The sequence below is a fragment of the Nicotiana tabacum genome, chromosome 4 (assembly GCF_000715075.1).
Source record: "Nicotiana tabacum cultivar K326 chromosome 4, ASM71507v2, whole genome shotgun sequence".
In the NCBI taxonomy this organism is placed as follows: Eukaryota; Viridiplantae; Streptophyta; class Magnoliopsida; order Solanales; family Solanaceae; genus Nicotiana; species Nicotiana tabacum.
The window spans coordinates 62242972-62264152 of record NC_134083.1 but is presented as its reverse complement, the minus strand read 5'-3'; the positions used below and the strand labels follow the sequence as shown (position 1 = coordinate 62264152).

The 21181-nt window shown below is 39.2% G+C and overlaps 2 protein-coding genes across 4 annotated transcripts; both read left to right on the top strand.

The window, feature by feature from the left end:
• Window positions 1-3637: 3637 nt before the first annotated feature.
• Window positions 3638-6745, top strand: LOC107765261 (heat shock protein 83). The gene is made up of 3 exons (XM_016583887.2): window positions 3638-4152; window positions 4583-4863; window positions 4967-6745. Exons 1-3 carry the CDS (start codon window positions 3873-3875, stop codon window positions 6515-6517), a joined length of 2112 nt encoding a protein of 703 aa, XP_016439373.2. The 5' UTR covers window positions 3638-3872; the 3' UTR covers window positions 6518-6745.
• Window positions 6746-7855: 1110 nt separating this feature from the next.
• Window positions 7856-13057, top strand: LOC107765260 (uncharacterized). 3 transcript variants are annotated; one of them, XM_016583886.2, is made up of 7 exons: window positions 7856-8435; window positions 8548-8646; window positions 9101-9309; window positions 9656-9744; window positions 9913-10275; window positions 10639-11890; window positions 12783-13057. In XM_016583886.2, exons 1-6 carry the CDS (start codon window positions 8362-8364, stop codon window positions 11887-11889), a joined length of 2085 nt encoding a protein of 694 aa, XP_016439372.1. In that variant the 5' UTR covers window positions 7856-8361; the 3' UTR covers window position 11890; window positions 12783-13057. The 3 variants fall into 3 exon arrangements, with proteins under 3 accessions (XP_016439372.1, XP_016439371.1, XP_075108047.1); XM_016583885.2 differs by having other exon boundaries at window positions 10639-11895; XM_075251946.1 differs by having other exon boundaries at window positions 8420-8435; window positions 9067-9309; window positions 10639-11895.
• The last annotated feature ends 8124 nt before the right edge of the window (window positions 13058-21181 follow it).

The window sequence follows — 21181 nt, the reverse complement described above, 5'->3', positions numbered from 1 at the left end:
ATTTATTGCACCTTAGTTGTGCTTGAGTTTCGTAGCGTATGGCGCTATCCGTCTCCCCAGGATTTGTATTATGCACTTCGCGTGCTTGTGGTTGATATTCGGGTATTTCGTAGGTATAAACATTTCTGGCTTGATGGGTATTTCCCTATTTATTATTATGTGTGGATTGGGTGGCACACCGCTACGGATATGTTGTTTGGATCGGGTGGCATGCCGCCACGGGTATCATGGTTGGATCGGGTTACATGCCATAACAGTATCTTGTGTGGATCGGGTTGTACGCCGTAACAACGAAATGATGGGTGTGGTTCCCTATATCTATTCTTGTGCATTTTGTTTCTCATTCTCTGAGAAAGATTCATAACATCTTTTCAGCTGTCATATTAGTAACGTGTGTTGGGTAGTTCTTTCCCAGGGTTCATTTTTCCTTATATATCATATTTGAGTCGTGGCTTGTCGGCACATTGATAGCGTCAGATGAGACCTTTGGCAGTGTCTGAGATGGCTTACTGCCTGAGCGGCTTGTACTGGGTGAGACGAGGTTATTGGACTTGGTATCAGTGCGATCGGAGTTAGGAAGGGTATATTAAAGGGAAAATATCGTTATTCAGTTCAGAATGAGGTAATGGTTCTTGTTAGGAGGAGAGACTTCATGATTGGTGATTCGGCAGGTGGTTATGAGTTTCTACACATTTCTTCCCTCGTGGCAGTATTGCAAGAGTTGGAGCAGGACTTATATGTGTCATGAGGTGTGTTGTGGGCATCAGATTCGTGGAGTTGTAGCTATTTTTGTTTGAGAATGTTATTATTGTCATGTGAATTATGCAGTGCATGATGTGAATTTAGAACAAGTATACAATCATGTTTTGGTACAACGAGTTATGGCTGATACGGTGTTCGTATGTTGGAAACAGGCATGGTAGAGAATTCCGGATGTTGGAATTTGGTTCTAAGGCTTATTTGACTAAATAAAAGGGAGGATCTTCGGACTGACTTAAGCTAATGACCTTACGGGTAAATGTACCCTTTCTTTTACACAAAATTTATACGTTGTACAATTGTACTTCTTTACTTGAGTCTTGAAGGTATCTTAATTTTTTTTTAAAAATAAGCTAATGACCTTACGGGTAAAAGTGGGCACCCTAAAGTTAGGGGCCTAAAGCTTGGGGCCTTGGGCTTTATTGGCTTTAACCAAAAATCGCCTTTGTGGAACGGAATAGATAGAATTGCGAAAAATGAGAAATTGAGAAGATATATAATTACCCTAGGGAAAAGGGCCAAATATACCCAGCATTATGAGAAAATATTTAAATATACCTCTCGTTATACTTTGGGTCCAGATATACCCCTGACGTAATACTATTGGTTCAAATATACTCCTCTTCCGTTAAGTTTGTCTAAGATGGACATCCAATCCTACGTGGCAGCAGAGGCGGACCTATCTTAGGGTTAGGGGGTCACGAGAACCCGTTAGCCTCGAAAAAAATACAGTAAATATATTTTATATATATTTGTATATACACTGGGGACCCCTTAAATAATTTTTCGGGCCCACTCAACAACAAAACCAGGACGGAAGAAATGGTGTCTATAGCTTGCTTGAGAGCTTTAGTTACTTGATGGACCTGAGTTCGAAACCCGTCTCTTGCACTTTCTCTCTCTCTTTTTTTTTTTTAAATTCAACGACTGTTAACTTAGGTCTTAGTAATTTTATTTTATCTTTTTTGAATTCTTAAACACTTGTAAAGTTTTAACCTTTTTCAAACTCAAAAACAAAAGTAACCCTTCCGCCTCTCACTTCTCTTTTTCAAACAAAATTAAAACCATATGCTCACCCCTTCTACTAATATAAAAACACTTTTTCAAACGATTGTCTTAACCTTATTTTGCGTATGCTCGAACTCGACTTCGACAGTCCGAATCAGCAATGATTATTGAGTTTAAGACTCTTCTTCAGCTGAAACAATAAGTTTATTTGAGTAAATTTTAATTTTCTTTGAACAATTTTTTTTCTTTTCAAAATATTAACATAGCAAAATAATTTGGTATCAAAATTTTGCTTTCTTCAAAGAGGTTTAGAGCCAAAACGTAAACTTAAAGTTTATAATTTGCTGATAAATTATTATACTCATTATGTTTTTATAGAGTTACACGCCGAACTTTATCACTAGTAATTGGCATGCTTAAGACAATGGTGCCCCGTCATGCTCAATTTCTAGGTCCGCCTCTGCGTGGCACTAACATTTAATGTGGTAGATGCTACGTGGCATTCTACCTCAGTGCTCATAACCCATTTTACATCTCCACTCTATTTGTTTTTTCACCACTAAAATTTTCTTCCCCTCCACGTCAATTAATTTTTTCTTTCAATTTGATCTCGAATATTGTCCAAACTCCAGCAGGAGTTTGCGGGGAGCATCAATATGGGTTAACAACACCATTCGATAACATTAACTATAATGTGTTGGATTGGGAATCCGTCATGACAAACATGGCAGAAGAAGTGAATTTTATGCTCAAAACTATGGTGCAATTGCTAGGGGTTAATAAAGAGGTGGCTCGTCTGCAATTTGAACTACTATTGAAGAGCTTGCATATCCGCAAAGATTACATATTGCTTGTTGTCAAGGCTTTGAAGAAGGTACGAATAGTCGTTTCTTTAAGTCAAAGAGGAATGTTATCACATTATAATAATGTGTTTATCAGTATGTGAAATATTACAACATGGAAACTTTGAAAGTGAACCATTGCTAGCTCTTTTGTATGATTCTGCTGATTATTTATAACAACACTTTGATCTCTTTTTCTTCTGTTGGATGACTTCTATTATCTTTATATGCACTAATTGAACTTGTGTTTTAGGAGTATGTTTCTGAAGAGGAAGAATATGAAGTATTGAAGAAGATTTGGGATGTTTTAGTAGAGGGGATTAAAATTTGACCGTGGAGGGGTATTTTAGTGGTGAAAAAAAAAAATAGAAGGGAGGGGTAAAATGGGTTAGGGGTGGCATGCCACGTGGCATCCACCTAATCAAATGTAAGTGTCACATATGATTAGATGTCCACATTGGACAAACTTAACAAAAGAGGGTATATTTGAACTAATAGTATTACGGCAGGGGTATATTTAGACATAAAGTATAACAATGGTATATTTAAACCTTTTCTCGTAATATAAAGGTATATTTGACCATTTTTGGATTACCCCGTGCAGCTATCCTAGCGTTCTTTCCCGCCAAATAGCTTTAATTGAATCTTCTCATTTTATTATTTTTCCTTCATATCAAATGATAAAGTTCCGATAAGAAATACTAATATTCTCGGTCTCCCATCCACTCCTCGCTTATTTTTTTCCATGATTATTTTGTTGTTTTTCTTTTTATGTTTGTAAAAAAATCACGTGGAGTAAAATAAAATTTTGATCCAATAAACAAACATTACTCCTATGGAGTAAGATAATTTTCCTTCTCAAAATGTAAGAAAATAAAATTATTTTACGTAATAGAGGACAAGTCCATCTATAAATTTAAAGTTTTATTATTTTGTTGTGATGACAAGTAGGAACTGGGAAGTTTTTTTGTTACGAACATTCCAGATGTCGTAGGTGGACAAAACCTTTTTTTTGTGTGCGTATACTCATTTCCACGTCAGCGAGAGAGAGCACTTTTTTGTGTAGAGGGACGTAGAAGACTCGAGAAGCAGAGATTTCACCTCCTCCCTCAAGGCAACTTCTCGCTGATAGAAGAACCTAGAATTCTTCTGAATTCGTATATAAACCACCCTCCCCTTTCTCACGAAAATCAGATCCAAAGTGTTCATAAGAATTCTCTCTTCATAGCGTTCTAACAAGTTTCACATTCTTTGCTTTTCTCAATGGCGGATGTTCAAATGGCTGAGGCTGAAACCTTCGCATTCCAGGCTGAGATTAACCAGTTGTTAAGTTTGATCATTAACACTTTCTACAGCAACAAGGAGATTTTCCTTCGGGAACTTATTAGCAATTCCTCTGATGCATTGGACAAGATTCGATTCGAGAGTTTGACGGATAAGAACAAGCTCGATGCTCAACCTGAGCTCTTCATTCGCCTTGTTCCGGATAAGGCTAACAAGACTCTCTCCATTATCGATAGCGGAATCGGCATGACTAAAGCAGGTAATCACATTGTTCTTCTACTATTGCCATTCTGTTGTTTGTGTTATAAATCGCTCTGTTTTTCTCGGCGCTAGCTTTTCGTGGCGTTTTGTTTCAATGAAATTTTTATCTGTATGCATGTTTTGCTATAGTTCAATGTTAGGAAAGTGCATGAGCGTATGGAGAAATTTGTAATTTCCGCTTGAATTTAATCTGTCTGTCTGGATTTTGAAAACGTATATTCATATCCAAGCGCTAGAGCTATTGTCATGATTTTCCCATTGATCCTTGGAGGAAGTTTAATTTCACAAATCGAAGCATGCAGTTTTATTATCTACTACCAATGGATTGATGCCAATGGCGCATATTTCTAGGAAGAGGATGGTTGAATTGATTCTTAAGGTTCTCCAGATATACTGATGACTCTGTTTTGTTCTGTGGTTTCGAGTAGATTTGGTCAACAATTTGGGTACAATTGCAAGGTCCGGTACAAAGGAATTTATGGAAGCGTTGCAGGCTGGTGCTGATGTGAGCATGATTGGTCAATTTGGTGTTGGTTTCTATTCTGCTTACCTAGTAGCAGAGAAAGTCATTGTGACCACCAAGCACAACGATGATGAGCAGTATGTCTGGGAATCACAAGCCGGTGGTTCATTTACTGTCACAAGGGATGTCAATGGAGAGCAATTGGGCAGAGGAACTAAAATAACTCTCTTCCTTAAAGAAGATCAGGTAAGCAGCAGTATTTCCTATAGGAATGGTTATGCATAAATTCATTAGTTAGTTAGGCCTAATTCAGAAGTAATCGTAATATAATTTGGTTTGTGACGTGCAGCTGGAGTTCTTGGAGGAAAGGCGAATAAAGGACCTCGTAAAGAAGCACTCTGAATTCATTAGCTACCCAATTTACCTCTGGACTGAGAAGACTACTGAGAAAGAAATCAGTGATGACGAAGATGATGAGCCCAAGAAAGACGAGGAGGGTGCTGTTGAGGAGGTCGATGAGGATAAAGAGAAGGAGAAAGGCAAGAAAAAGAAGATTAAAGAGGTTTCTCACGAGTGGCAGCTCATCAACAAGCAGAAACCGATCTGGTTGCGCAAACCAGAGGAGATCACCAAGGATGAGTATGCCTCTTTCTACAAGAGTTTGACCAATGACTGGGAGGACCACCTTGCTGTCAAGCACTTCTCCGTTGAGGGGCAGCTTGAATTCAAGGCAATCCTCTTTGTGCCCAAGAGAGCTCCGTTCGATCTTTTTGACACCCGGAAGAAGATGAACAACATCAAACTTTATGTCAGGAGGGTGTTCATTATGGACAACTGCGAGGAACTTATCCCAGAGTATCTCGGATTTGTGAAAGGTGTTGTTGACTCTGATGACTTGCCTCTCAACATCTCTCGTGAGATGCTTCAACAGAACAAGATTCTCAAGGTGATTAGGAAGAACCTCGTCAAGAAATGTATTGAGATGTTCAATGAGATTGCTGAGAATAAGGAGGACTACAACAAGTTCTATGAGGCTTTCTCAAAGAACTTGAAGTTGGGCATTCATGAGGACAGTCAGAACAGAGCCAAGTTGGCTGACCTCCTTCGTTACCACTCCACCAAGAGCGGTGATGAGATGACCAGTCTGAAGGATTATGTCACCAGGATGAAGGAGGGCCAGAAAGACATCTATTATATCACTGGAGAAAGCAAGAAGGCAGTAGAGAACTCTCCATTCTTGGAGCGTCTCAAGAAGAAAGGCTATGAAGTGCTCTATATGGTTGATGCCATTGATGAATATGCAGTGGGACAGCTGAAAGAATATGATGGTAAGAAGCTAGTCTCTGCTACAAAGGAGGGACTGAAGCTTGATGATGACAGTGAAGAAGAGAAGAAGAAAAAGGAGGAGAAGAAAAAGTCTTTTGAGAACCTTTGCAAGATCATTAAAGACATCCTTGGCGACAGAGTTGAGAAGGTGGTTGTCTCTGATAGGATTGTTGATTCCCCTTGTTGCTTGGTTACTGGCGAATATGGTTGGACAGCCAATATGGAAAGGATCATGAAGGCGCAGGCCTTGAGGGACAGCAGCATGAGCTCTTACATGTCCAGCAAGAAGACAATGGAAATTAACCCCGACAATGGAATCATGGAAGAACTGCGGAAAAGAGCTGAGGCTGACAAAAATGACAAATCAGTGAAGGATCTTGTGTTGTTGCTCTTTGAGACGGCTCTGCTGACATCTGGCTTTAGTCTTGATGACCCTAACACTTTTGCTGCAAGGATTCACAGGATGTTGAAGTTGGGTCTGAGCATTGACGAGGAAGAGGAAGCTGTTGAAGATGCGGACATGCCTGCACTGGAGGAAACTGGTGAGGAAAGCAAGATGGAAGAAGTGGACTAAGCACGCTGCTTGGTTTGAAGATGTCTTAAATTGGATTCTGAACATACATTTTACTCTTGTTCTCTTTTCTCTTTTCTTCTGTTTAGGAATACCTGTTTGGTTAGTGGGTCGGATGGGTCGGTTGACCCCTTTGTGTAGGCAACTGTGTCACCTAGTTTGTGTCTCGTTCAAGTGTTACTATTTGAGTTTGTCATCCGTTTTCTGAATGTTAATAGACTATTTCGATCATAGATATTGCCCTTTCTATATTCGGTTGTACTCTTTTCCAGAATACACAGTTTAGCGATTATTTTCAAATTAACAAGAATGCCGGCAAATTAGATATGGTGGGTAACAGGGTAAGCACTAAGTAGAGTGCCCATGGAAAAACAATTCCGATAATTACCTTTCAGGGGCGTCTCGTATTCCTCTTCTAGCTGATTCTCTCCTTTTAAACTGGTCAACTGAGCTAGAATTAAATGTCCAAAATAACTAATCCTCGGAACATTTCACGAATAACTAATGTCCAAAATAACTAATGCCTGAAAGAACACCTATGGATCGAGACATTTAAACAAAATAAAATCCTAACTAATGCTCCGATATAGCGATTTTAAAAGAGCGTACATCAATGTCCAACATTTATGCTTAACAAACTTCAGAAATTTGATAAAAGCAAATGGTATAATGCCCGAGGCTTCACGATAAACTATTGGAAGATATGAATATATAAAATAGGTCCACCGAAGAACAACAAAAATAAAAGATTAATGTACACCAAAATTAAAGTATGATGTTACTTAATCTTTAAAAGGAAGCTATTTTGACATCTTACACAAAATTGAACCACTACTCCTCTTAGTGCATGCCAAATTTTTTTTAGAAAAAAAACAATAATGAAGATGTTCTATTTTCTTCAAGGAACAAAGAAATATCTTTGGTATTATGATAGGTACACCTATCACAGGAGAAGGCCATCTTTTCAGGTTCTTTTTTTCTTTCTCCTCTTTGCTTGTTTTTTCTTTCTTTTGGAGTGTTAACTAACGGCAAGGATAATTACCATAACCTGTAACCTTGCGTCTATTTTGAAGAACTTTCGCACAGCAATTTCAACCTCGCGTCTGTTTCGAAGCCCTTTAGAAGAAAGTTTTCTAAAACACAACAGAAGTCTTTTCAGTCATTAATAACAGTTCTGAGACCGTGCTATGAAAGTTTCTAGCAAATAGCAAAACTTTCAAAATGAAATTAATCATGTAAACTCGTTTGTATTTTTTCTAAATAAAAAAAAAATTATTCAAAATATATATATATGTTGAAAGACTGTTTTAACCCCACCCAAGCACGCATACCATATGTCAGTACGCAGGTGGAGAAATGAAGTTCCTCTGGTTAAGCTATTCCTATAAAGACAAATACCTCCCACTCCCCTTTCTTTTCTTGCTCTGCAATCTTCTTTCCACTTATAGTATAAAAAAGTTCACATTTTCTAGCCCTCAGTAAAAATTTCACATCTCCATAACAGCAAAGTGCAAAACAATGTGAGCATGTAATCGTCTCTACATATTCACCTGGAGTTCCCCTCATTTTCTCAAATCAAGCCTTTTCATCACCTTGTTCTGTACTGGTACATTCTGATATAAATGTGCAATAGCTAGGGCTTTTTACAGAAGATATACATCACATTGACCATTTAGAAGCGCGTTATGTCTTCCAACGAAGAGTTGATTCGGTTCCAAGTCTAAGATTTGACTCGTTTCTTATTTTCGGAAGCTGTAGTGGAAAGTTAGAGGTGGAAGCTGTGGAGGTAGGGGGCTACAGTTGTACGAACTTGTACGGACTGTGAAAATTTGAGCAACGACTTCGGAATGAGTGCAGAAATTGAAGAACACAGCTCAGGAGAGCGGTTGGAATTGGAGAGAACCACTACAGAGATTTTAAAGTGACATTAACGTTTTCTTACTCTTTTATTTTTATTTTCGTTTCTATATATCGGAAGATTGCAAGTATTACAATGATTAACATAAATTTTTGTTTTGATACTTGTGCTGCAGAGAATCGAGGCTTACGTACACAAAAGCATTCATGTTATCATTGATTAACCTGCAAATTTGTAAGGAATTACCCAAGGATTTTGATTCATCAGTTTTACGGTAAGTGAAATGTCGCAACTTTAATTGCTAGATTTAGTCTCTTGATAATATTGCATTATTGATTCCTTTATGCTTTAATTGAGGAGTTCTTTATGCTTTAACTGCGAGAAAAAGTGCCGAACTGCTTACTTATTGCTTATAAAAGGAGATATTTCGCGTGAATTGTGACCAACGGTTCTAAAATAAGATGAACACTTCCATTTACAACTTAGAAATTTGATGTCGAAAACTATGTACCGCTTTTTTACCTTCATTAGCTGGTAACAATTTCTCTGCTAATCGCAACAAAAAGAAAAAAAAAATGAAACTAAGAAAGAAATAGAATAATCACAGCGAAGGTTGACTTGTTGACTCGTGATGATTTACGCTGATCTTACAGGTTTAATAACTTGTTACTATTAATTTGTTTTTGGTGACTAGTTCTTTCTGCATCTTGTGATTGCTTCCCTAACAGCGAACTTGATGGTGGATCTGAGTATAAGCTGGAAATGCAACGGACATCTGCGGTCCTACCTCCATGTGCTTCAAACAATTGTTATATTGGTCCTTCAACTGTTATTAGATGTGATTTGGTTGCTGATTCTCGAGGATCTTGTGGAAGATGGGAGAAACAATGTTCACGGTTGAACACACAGAGTACTCCACAGGGAAGCTGTGATTCAGGTCCTTGACAATAGTTGTTATGATGCATTGAATTAGTTCTCTTACTGTATGATCAATTAAATCCAATCCGTAATATGTCAAACTTATTATCCAGAGTGCGCTCGAATTGTATAATCAAGTTAGTTTCAGAAACAGTCAGGTTTTTATTGTAACAGGAGGTTCTGCTAGATTGTATTCACTTGGTTAAATCGATGTTTCAATAACACACTTTATTTTTCTTCATGTATCTGGATGTTGCATGCATACATTTCAAATGCCCAGTGTATAGATGGTTCACTAGTTATAAGTGGATAAGAACCTGTTATACTACCCATAGCCCTATTCTGATGATAGACATGTAATGCAGATTCCAGGGTGCAGAATGATCGTTCTGGGATTTTAGGATCAATTCTTAGTAAGAGCAAGAACCCTTATCGTCCACCACAGTCCTACAAGGTCAGGTTATTATGCACTCAAGATTGGTCATGATTATGGCTCCTTAATGCTCTAGTATGTCTCTAGTGCAAAGCAAAAACTCTTTATTCACAATATGCTTAAAGAATAAACCAACCCATTCCATGAAGTGCATATAGTTTTTGTAAATTAAGCCTTGTTATTGTGCAGGTTGGCAATTTCAATTCATATGCTAGCCACTCATCAAAAGAAACTAAGTCTCTGGCTAACAAGGCCTCTACTGCTCAAGAGGATGTACAATTGCACAATGATACTCTTCAAAACGATGTAGTCGGGGATAAAAGTTCTGATGTTCTGGCTACCCATGGGAGCAAGCAGATTGCGAAATTATCTGAAAGCCAAAAATCGGGCGACAAATTTGTGGATCAAGATAAGTCACAGTGCAAAGCACCTGATTATAAGGATGCTGCTATTGCTACTTCTCAGCAAGAACATCCTGATTCAGATGATAAAGCATTAAAGGCGACTAATTTGGAAGAATCTGAAAGAATACAATTTGGAAACACACCTGAGGTATTTTTCTGGACATGGTTAGATGTTGACAAAGAAGAGATACTTAAGTCCCAGTATCGGTTTTATTATCGATACTTTTCCTCTTATTCTTCGTAGGCTTGTGATAAATTATCAGTTTCTTTCTTAGTAGTGTCTGGGATTTCCCCCTAGATTTAAGAGCTTATTCGTCAATGCAAGTATCCGATTCCATAGTTTCCTTTGACAGTTAGATGAAACTTTGGTTAAGTCAACTGAGGAAGGGGTAGGAAGATCGAAAAAACAAATGAAATGAGGCTGAACTGGAATACATTTTTATTCAGTCAGATAATTGCGCATGACTGCAATGATAGTGGTGCAGTTTTGTCCTTTTTATCTTCTTTGCAGAAGGAACCGTCACTGCCACATACTGACTTTCCTGGCACTGAAACAAAATGTTTGAGGAGGCCATGTACTGCCAGAAGGGAGAATGGTATTCGTACAGTCAACATCGGAAGCCATGAAAATCTTAAACTGAATCGGGAGTCCAAGTATGATTTTGAAACTGAAATCAGTAATGAGTTGCTTTCAGATGAAACATTCTTTCCTTCTCAGGGAAATTTGTACGAAAGGAATTTGAAAACCTACCAATTAGAGTCCTATGAATTCTTCTTAGCACCAGTTCTCCGCAATTGTGGAGCTTTTGGGACAGATTGTGAAGGGATTAGGGATTCTATCTTTGATTGTGAGCTTGAGTTGGATGAGATCGAGGAGAGCACATCTCCTTTTGATGATTTTTGGACTGAGATATTAGCAGTTATTCATTTGGAGCAAGAATCTAAGGTTAGTTACTCGGCTGATACAGATAACATAATCGAATCTGAAGTTCCACTACATTTACCGGATGAAGATGAATTGATTTTACTGAGTTATGAGGATGAGCCAGAAGAGCCCAAGATCCCTCCTGTGGACACTTCTACTGATTTAGATTTTGTGGAAGATGAAATCATTTTGCCTGACGAGGACAGTCTGATTTCTGCTGACAATCTAACAAAGCACATGGTTGCAAGAAGTTGGTGGAAAACTGATACTGCTGACTCTGCTGACAATTCTATAGATGCTAATTGCTCAGAGGTAACATTTGCTGGTACTGGTAGAACTGATAAAGTGATGACTAACTTCACTGCTGACAACACTGAACACCGAGAAGTTGCTCATTGTCATGAGAAGTCGTCTCCACCTGGTGTGAAAGTTCCATCATCTCCTGATTTTTCGAGCTCTGCAACTCACTGGAAACCATGTCTCAACCAGTTCTTTTCTCAGACCCCGTGTTTCCATGTAAATTCAGAAATTCCAACTCTCCATCCATTGGATCTTTATTTTACTTGCAGTAGTTTCCAGAACATAAATGAACCAAAACACGTTCATTATTACCCTGCAGTATATTGGTACCCTTGGTCTGACATTCATCATGAGTCTTCCATGAAAACCACACCCGCCAATGGAAAGAAATATGAATATCTTGAACATTATCCAATGTTACATCAGCCAGATAATGAGCAAGTCATTTATGATGTTGTACAACAATGGGATACTGTGAAACTATTGCCTGAGACTTATCAACAATCACACTACCCAGGATTTGGATTTCCAATATGAGGTGAGGTACGCTTTCCAGCCCTGTTCTTTGACCTCTAAATTCGACTTAAGGGCCCTGTTGTTGGAGAAAGGCAGGAACTTGTTTTCATTTGTCACTCTGTTTCGTCATTTGGTACTAAACGCAAAAATATTTTGTCGTCCATCTGGATTATTTATAACTTGTCATTCTCCAGCAAATGGGAGTTGATACACCCATGGGGTGCGGCCCTTCCCGAACTCTGCGTGAATGCGGGATGCCTTTGTGCACCGGGCTGCCCTTTTTTTATTTTATTTATTTTTTTAACACACTTTCTCTTCATCATTGCAAGTTTCCATCAATTTTAGGTTAGAAGATAAGCTCAAACGTGTGCTCCAACAATTTCTTACTTTCGCTTGCTTGGAAGTCCAATTCTTTGAAAATTTCAAGGATATCGAAACTTAATTATCTTTGCAGTAACTTCAGCTTTCCGGTTTTCCTTCTATATATATTTCAACTAATATAACTCTTCTGTACAAGCGGTTAATACGTATCTTTTATATGTTATACAAATGGAGCAGTATATCTGGAGTCTAATGCTATACGATTAGAGTATTGCTTCTAAATCCATGGCAAATTTAGCAGTCCCTGATTTCTTCTCAAAATTGGTCATTGCTTTAGCACATGTTATGGGGAAGATGAAACATTAACTTTAGCACCCTGTAAACAGTAAGACCATCTTCTCAATAGTTTTCAACTTTGATGCCTTTATTATAGTTAAATGCTGGATAAAAATGTTTAAAACTGCTTCAGCATCAAGTCAGAATGCTATAAGCGATTGACAATATTTCACTGGCATGCCTACTCTTTCGTTTGTCTATTTCATCAGCTAGATTCATCTGGAGACAAAGATTTCAAGGTCCTTTTCATTTTTCAGATTAACCGGATGCTGCTGATATGCAACTGGCTCGTTGACATGAAGGTAGAAGCAAAAAGGAGACTCTATTGCAGCCAGCTAACTTCCACTGTCTACAGCAAAGAATATGCCGTAGGATTTTAGTTTGTAGTGGATGATCATGACCGTAGGATTTTAGTTTGTAGTAGAAAATCATTTTGATGGAATGGGCAACTGCTGGTTGACAAGAACTCACCCATTGCCGAAGTTTGTAAATACACAACACATTAAATTCAGACAGGAAGGCAGCTTGTCGACACTTGTTTTAGTTGGAAAAGGAACTGACTTAGGAGAACACAACATTCATCAAGGTATTAAATAAATCAAACTTTAGATCTAATCCCTGGATATCGTATTTTGACTGTTTACGTAGAAATACTATAATTAATTACAATTTCTGTAAGTATCATGTTCTTTGACTTCCTAACTTGTTTATAGTTAAATACTCCGATGTTCTTTAGATTGTAATCCAAGGAGTAATAAAATAAACTCAAGGAGGAAAAAGAATATCAACTATTTCTTTCTTCTATAAGGCGTAATTAATTAGAGCAAATTAAGATATACCAGTTACCTAGACCAGTTAGCAGAAATGGTTTTAAAAAAAAGCAACTTGTCCATTAGCACCACGTTCATTGGTGCTCTGGAAAGGGAAGCAGTAGTCTGGAATCCTATTCAGGGCATGGTAAATACATCAGAGGATCGAGAAGGTCTTTGAATCCCTCCCCTCCGATTTCTGGAGATGACTTGTCCATTGAATAGAAAGAAACTTCTTCATCACACTCCTCCCTCTTTCCTAGCTCATGTCAAAGAATACTACATAAGCAGACATTAGTTTGATGATAATGACATCTGTACAAAAAGCAAGGATGGGATCAAATACTCCTAGAATGACGAGCGGGCAATGGTAGTTAATCATTTGATGGGGAAAAGTAAGAAAGAGTTCAATGGTAATCCTACTGTTTGGAGTTGTCCGAAGGTGAGGAGAGAAAGGAGGCATAGAATATACCCTTGGCCTTTTTTTTGCATTGTTTTTTTTCTCTTTGCATTTATTAGGCAACAATTTAGTTAGGAACTTTGGGTGTTACTTTCACTTCTTCCTCATACTACAACTATGTGAAGTTGCAGGCATATTTGATTTTCACTCTTTAGGTTTAATATTCCCATTGTCTAGTGACTTTTCCGGTTCGCTTTTTCTAATTTGTTATTAAAAAATAAGGCAGGCAAGGTATATAGTTGGCAAGTGAAAGCAATGTAATTAAAGCTGTAAAATGTAATTTATACTATCAAAAGCCATATGATGCAACAATTTGGACAAGACTAGTATTCTATTATTTATATTTGCAACTTACACAATCTATATCGTTTAAATTAATAAAACTGGTCTACCAAAGTGAACCAAATCATTAAATCAGCTTTTCAATGATTTGCAGCATAGCCTCTTTCCACGTGAAGCTATCCTATGCACCTTTAACTAAAGAACTACTAATCATATTTCTTTTTATTTTATTATTCTCTGTCCACTTCTATATATAAGAGGATTATATGCATGTTGAAGTCTTGCATAGCAAAGCAGAAGCCTTTTGCCAACATAAGGAACAACAATAAGGAAATGACTGAAATTTTATAGATACAACAAAGTAAATAAGCAAATTAACAAAAGATATATTCAACAAAAGAACCCAAAGGAGAACTACTCTGTTCACCAAAGTAAGCACCACAATGGTCTATTTCAGCAACAGAACTCCCTGTGGGGAACACAATCAGTCCATACAAGGACCTACAATACCAAATTTTAAATTTGAGCACAAGCAACAACAATTTAACCAGCTGAAAATAATACCAAATTAGTGTTGGCTACTTCACAAAACACTACGCCAAAATATTAGCAAATTTCTATGTGCATTTGTTATAAAAAAAACAACCTATTTTAAGGCTAGAACATCCACATTCTTTTTTGATTTGCACCAGGTGTTCAAGTCTCTTTGAGTCCCGACTAATCCCGGGGGTGTACAGGCCCTCGGCAAGGAGTTTCCCGCAAGTGCACCACGGTTAATTCAGGTTTTACCCAGTCCGATGGCCCTCAGAAATTATTTGCACCCAGTGCGTTTCGAACTTGAGACCTTGAAAGGGAGCAAACCCCAAGGCTCAAGTCAATTGCCACCAGGCCAACTCCTGAGGGTTAAGGCCAGAACATCCACATATATTTACATTTGTGGATATTCACGAGGTAACAAAATACAACATCCAGATATCACAAAGTAGCTACATAAAAACCATCGAGAGCTTTAAAGCTTGTCATTAATAATCATCCGCACCATGGACTGACGATCAAGTTCACCCACGCTTAAAAAGAATTCATTCTTTTTACATCTTGAGTAATTCCCATTGCTGCCTTGACTCGCTGATCCGAGCTGTATAACTCAAATGTTGGGGATCCAAGGATAGAGAAGATCTTACAACAGTTATCAGATAGGTCACGCTCCCCTAACTTGTCAATTAAAGCACCCATTATTTTATCATGACTTTCAGTAAATTGTTTCATCACATCCACTAGACCTTTAAGAACAGTCTCATTCTCATCCTCAATAGTTGTTCTTCTTTTGCATTTACCTTTTTCATTAGTTTTAGAAGAGGATGCCTTAGAATTATTACCTTGTTTCTGAATCTTCAAAGAAATGACAATACTTCAAACACAAAGTTGATCTCATCTTGCAATTTCTGAAGCTAAAGAAACCGATTATACAAGAACCCCCTTTTATTGGAAAGAAAAAGATTTTTCTTTTAACAAACAAAACAAAATCCGTATCAAATTTGGGTGTACTCAAAACTTCAACTTTATTAGAAAATATTGAAAAAATTAAGGTTTCATCCATAAATTCGTCTCTCAGCAAATTCACAAGAAAGAAAAAATAAAAGAAGAAGAAATAAGAAAAGTTTAGAGCTTCAAAAACTTCTAACCTCAATAAGAGAAAATTTGTAGGAGCTAGATGAGAGAAATATATGTCAATTTACTGATTTTGTCTCTAATAGATTGAGAAGAGGAAGAGCCTAGCAGCGAGGCATCAGTATCTCCATTCTTGCTCTACAAAGGGTTTGATACAGATCAGTATCGAAGGAAGCCTTTTATGTATAAAGTGATAGGACTAAATTTGTCATTTAGTATTTTATCCATGTATTACTAATACATGCATTAGTTATTCCATTTTTTACCCCGCATAAAATAATACACAGATTAACGCATAACTTATACATGTATTATTTATGTATAATTGTAAAATTCCAACCAAACATGATATTAGTTATGTTGAATTTTATACAAAATTAGTAATGAATACCAAACATTGTATAAGTTATGTTACCCCCAATACATAAATAACTTTTATCCTAACCAGCTACCAAACGACCTCTATGTGTATATGAATGACTTTTTGCCCACTGAGTATCATATTAATCAAATTTATTTGACTCATTAATAAAAGATAAGGCAACTAATTGAGGCCAAAACAATGGAATTCAAATTAACTAGGCGAACTCACCTTTGCGTAAGGTTCATATTCCAAAGGATGCCCTAAGATGGTGCACATCTACAAACCAGGATCCAGATTGCAAGAGAGGATACAAGTTAGAATATATACTGTCAACGTCAATGTAATCCATTCTCTTCAATTTCTGCAACTGTCCAGTAATTGCCGAATCGAATATGCTGCCTATGAAGTAATATACTTGAGCAAGGTCGGGCAAAACTGCGGAAAGAGAACAACTTGCACTACTAGAAATCAGGGAAAAACTAAGCAAGCCATACCGACCAATGTTGGTGGTCAAAAAAAGCGATCAAAAAACCGTCAAACACTGACGGAAACAAAAAAAAAATATTTTATATATTTTTTTAAATTAAATACTGACCAAAGTTCGGTATAATGGTCAAAAAGTTGACCGAAGTGGTCAGACTTGCTTAGTCAAAGCAACTTTTTGATTACCGACCAACTTTGGTCGGTAATGTGGACCCAATTTTTTAAATTTTAATAATTATATTATTATTTAAAATATTTTATAAAATTTAAAGAATTTATATTTAAGATTACCGACCAAAGTTGGTCGGTTATTGCAGGGGAAGCATTTACCGACCAACTTTGGTCGGTATATTTTATTTTCTGGAAAATAACCGACCAAAGTTGGTCGGTTATTAGGTCAAACATGGCCAAACTTTTGAATCACTTTAATATTACTATCTAAATAATATAAATTTAATCCGTTAACACTTTATTTTGTAATACAAATAATGAATACACTAATATAACAAGCTATATAAAATTAAAGTAGTACAACGAAGTGTGTGTGTGTGTGTGTATATTTTTCCGGGCCGTCAAATACGACCTAAGGAACCACTTGTAAGGCGTCGGTATAGCACACGAAAATATGGGAATCGGGCGGAATTCTAGTTGTTTAGTCGAAAAATGCAAAAAATGAGAAACGAACATAGCGGTAAGGTGACTATTGTTCCTTAGGTCTTATTTGATGGCCCAAAAACTTTTTAGGTGATCCGAGTGCGGGGGGCACGACCCACTCGGAAAGCGTGGGCTATAGCACACGAAAATATGGGAATCGCGCGGAATTCTAGTTGTTTGGCCGAAAAACGCAAAACATAAGGAACAATCATGGCAGGGCGAATACTATGGTTCCTTAGGTCGTATTTGATGGCCCGGAAAATTTTTAGACGATCGGGGTTCGGGGTTCCCGGGACCCCTTGGAAGGCGTGGGCTAAAGCACACGAAAATATGGGAACGGGCGTAATTCTAGTTGTTTGGCCGAAAAATGCAAAAAATGAGAAACGATCATGGCGGGAAGGTGACTATGGTTCCTTAGGTCTTATTTGATGGCCCAAAAACTTTTTAGGTGATCCAGCGGGGGGCACGGCCCACTCGGAAGGCGTGGGCTATAGCACACGAAAATATGGGAATCGCGCGAAATTCTAGTTGTTTGGCCGAAAAATGCAAAAAATAAGGAACGATCATGGCGGGGCGGATACTATGGTTCCTTAGGTCGTATTTTATGGCCCGGAAAAGTTTTAAGCAATCGGGGTTCGGGGTTCCCGGGACCACTTGTAAGGCGTTAGTATAGCACACGAAAATATGGGAATCGGGCGGAATTCTAGTTGTTTAGCCGAAAAATGCAAAAAATGAGAAACGATCATGGCGGGAAGGTGACTATGGTTCCTTAGGTCTTATTTAATGGCCCAAAAACTTTTTAGGTGATCCGAGTGCGGGGGGCACGGCCCACTCGGAAGGCGTGGGCTATAGCACACGAAAATATGGGAATCGCGCGAAATTCTAGTTGTTTGGCCGAAAAACACAAAAAATGAGGAACGATCATGGCGGGGTGGTGACTATGGTTCTTTAGGTCGTATTTGATGGCCCGGAAAAGTTTTAGGCTACCGGGGTTCGGGGTTCCCAGGACCCCTTGGAAGGCGTGGGCTAAAGCACACGAAAATATGGAAATCGCGCGGAATTCTAGTTTTTTGGCTGAAAAATGCAAAAGACTAGGAAAGATCATGGTGGGGCGGTGACTATGGTTCCTTAGGTCGTATTTGATAGTCCGGAAAATTTTTACGCGATCCGGCTCCGGGCGGCCTGGCCTACTCGGAAGGCGTGGGCGATAGCATACAAAAATATGGGAATCGGGCAGAATTCTAATTTTTTGGCCAAAAAATACAAAAAATGAGGAACGATCATGGCTAGGAGGTGACTATGGTTCCTTAGGTCCTAATTGATGGCCCGAAAAGTTTTTAGGCGATCTGATTCCGGCGGCCTGGCCCACTCGGAAGGCGTGGGCAATAGCACACAAAAATATGATAATCGAGCGGAAATCTAGTTTTTTGGCCGAAAAACGCAATAAATGAGGAACGATCATGGCGGGGCGGTGACTATGGGTTTTTGATTGAAAAACGCAAAAGACTAGGAACGATCATGGCGGGGCGTATACTATGGTTCCTTAGGTCGTATTTGATGGCCCGAAAAATTTTTAGGCGATCGGGGTTCGGGGTTTCCGGGACCCCTTGGAAGGCGTGGGCTAAAGCACACGAAAATATGGAAATCGCGCGGAATTCTAGTTTTTTGGCTGAAAAATACAAAAGACTAGGAACGATCATGGCGGGGCGATGACTATGGATCCTTAGGTCGTATTTGCCCGACCCACTCGGAAGGCGTGGGCGATAGCACACAAAAATATGGGAATCGAGCGGAATTCTAGTTGTTTGGCCGAAAAATGCAAAAAATATGGAACGATCATGGCTGGGCGGTGACTATGATTCCTTAGGTCTTATTTGATAGTCCGGAAAAATTTTAGGCGATAGGGGTCCGGAGACCCGGGACCACTTGTAAGGCGTTAGTATAGCACACGAAAATATGGGAATCGGGCGGAATTCTAGTTGTTTAGCCGAAAAATGCAAAAAATGAGAAACGATCATGGCGGGAAGGTGACTATTGTTCCTTAGGTCTTATTTGATGGCCCAAAACCTTTTTAGGTGATCCGAGTGCGGGGGGCACGGCCCACTCGGAAAGCGTGGGCTATAGCACACGAAAATATGGGAATCGCGCGGAATTCTAGGTTTTTGGCCTTAAAACGCAAAAAATAAGGAACGATCATGGCGGGAAGGATACTATGGTTCCTTATGTCATATTTGATGGCCCGGAAAATTTTTAGGCGATCGGGGTTCGGGGTTCCCGGGACCCCTTGGAAGGCGTGGGCTAAAGCACACGAAAATATGGGAATCGGGCGGAATTCTAGTTGTTTGGCCGAAAAATGCAAAAAATGAGAAACGATCATGGCGGGAAGGTGACTATGGTTCCTTAGGTCTTATTTGATGGCCCAAAAACTTTTTAGGTGATCCGAGTGCGGGGGGCACGTCCCACTCGGAAGGCGTGGGCTATAGCACACGAAAATATGGGAATCGCGCGGAATTCTAGTTGTTTGGCTGGAAAACGCAAAAAATAAGGAACGATCATGGCGGGAAGGATACTATGGTTCCTTATGTCATATTTGATGGCCCGAAAAATTTTTAGGCGATCGGGGTTCGGGGTTCCCGGGACCCCTTGGAAGGCGTGGGCTAAAGCACACGAAAATATGGAAATCGGGCGGAATTCTAGTTGTTTGGCCGAAAAATGCAAAAAATGAGAAACGATCATGGCGGGAAGGTGACTATGGTTCCTTAGGTCTTATTTGATGGCCCAAAAACTTTTTAGGTGATCCGAGTGCGGGGGGCACGTCCCACTCGGAAGGCGTGGGCTATAGCACACGAAAATATGGGAATCGCGCGAAATTCTAGTTGTTTGGCCGAAAAACACAAAAAATGAGGAACGATCATGGCGGGGTGGTGACTATGGTTCTTTAGGTCGTATTTGATGGCCCGGAAAAGTTTTAGGCTACCGGGGTTCGGGGTTCCCAGGACCCCTTGGAAGGCGTGGGCTAAAGCACACGAAAATATGGAAATCGCGCGGAATTCTAGTTTTTTGGCTGAAAAATACAAAAGACTAGGAACGATCATGGCGGGGCGATGACTATGGATCCTTAGGTCGTATTTGCCCGACCCACTCGGAAGGCGTGGGCGATAGCACACAAAAATATGGGAATCGAGCGGAATTCTAGTTGTTTGGCCGAAAAATGCAAAAAATATGGAACGATCATGGCTGGGCGGTGACTATGATTCCTTAGGTCTTATTTGATAGTCCGGAAAAATTTTAGGCGATAGGGGTCCGGAGACCCGGGACCACTTGTAAGGCGTTAGTATAGCACACGAAAATATGGGAATCGGGCGGAATTCTAGTTGTTTAGCCGAAAAATGCAAAAAATGAGAAACGATCATGGCGGGAAGGTGACTATTGTTCCTTAGGTCTTATTTGATGGCCCAAAACCTTTTTAGGTGATCCGAGTGCGGGGGGCACGGCCCACTCGGAAAGCGTGGGCTATAGCACACGAAAATATGGGAATCGCGCGGAATTCTAGGTTTTTGGCCTTAAAACGCAAAAAATAAGGAACGATCATGGCGGGAAGGATACTATGGTTCCTTATGTCATATTTGATGGCCCGGAAAATTTTTAGGCGATCGGGGTTCGGGGTTCCCGGGACCCCTTGGAAGGCGTGGGCTAAAGCACACGAAAATATGGGAATCGGGCGGAATTCTAGTTGTTTGGCCGAAAAATGCAAAAAATGAGAAACGATCATGGCGGGAAGGTGACTATGGTTCCTTAGGTCTTATTTGATGGCCCAAAAACTTTTTAGGTGATCCGAGTGCGGGGGGCACGTCCCACTCGGAAGGCGTGGGCTATAGCACACGAAAATATGGGAATCGCGCGGAATTCTAGTTGTTTGGCTGGAAAACGCAAAAA

Bases quoted from the DNA above. Each gene is read 5' to 3' on its own strand.
- LOC107765261 (XM_016583887.2), top strand. From the start codon at position 3,873: ATGGCGGATGTTCAAATGGCTGAGGCTGAAACCTTCGCATTCCAGGCT. The intron at 4,153-4,582 runs GTAATCACATTG...GGTTTCGAGTAG, and splicing joins AATCGGCATGACTAAAGCAG to ATTTGGTCAACAATTTGGGT. The intron at 4,864-4,966 runs GTAAGCAGCAGT...TGTGACGTGCAG, and splicing joins TCTTCCTTAAAGAAGATCAG to CTGGAGTTCTTGGAGGAAAG.
- LOC107765260 (XM_016583886.2), top strand. From the start codon at position 8,362: ATGAGTGCAGAAATTGAAGAACACAGCTCAGGAGAGCGGTTGGAATTG. The intron at 8,436-8,547 runs GTGACATTAACG...CTTGTGCTGCAG, and splicing joins ACCACTACAGAGATTTTAAA to AGAATCGAGGCTTACGTACA. The intron at 9,310-9,655 runs GTCCTTGACAAT...CATGTAATGCAG, and splicing joins ACAGGGAAGCTGTGATTCAG to ATTCCAGGGTGCAGAATGAT.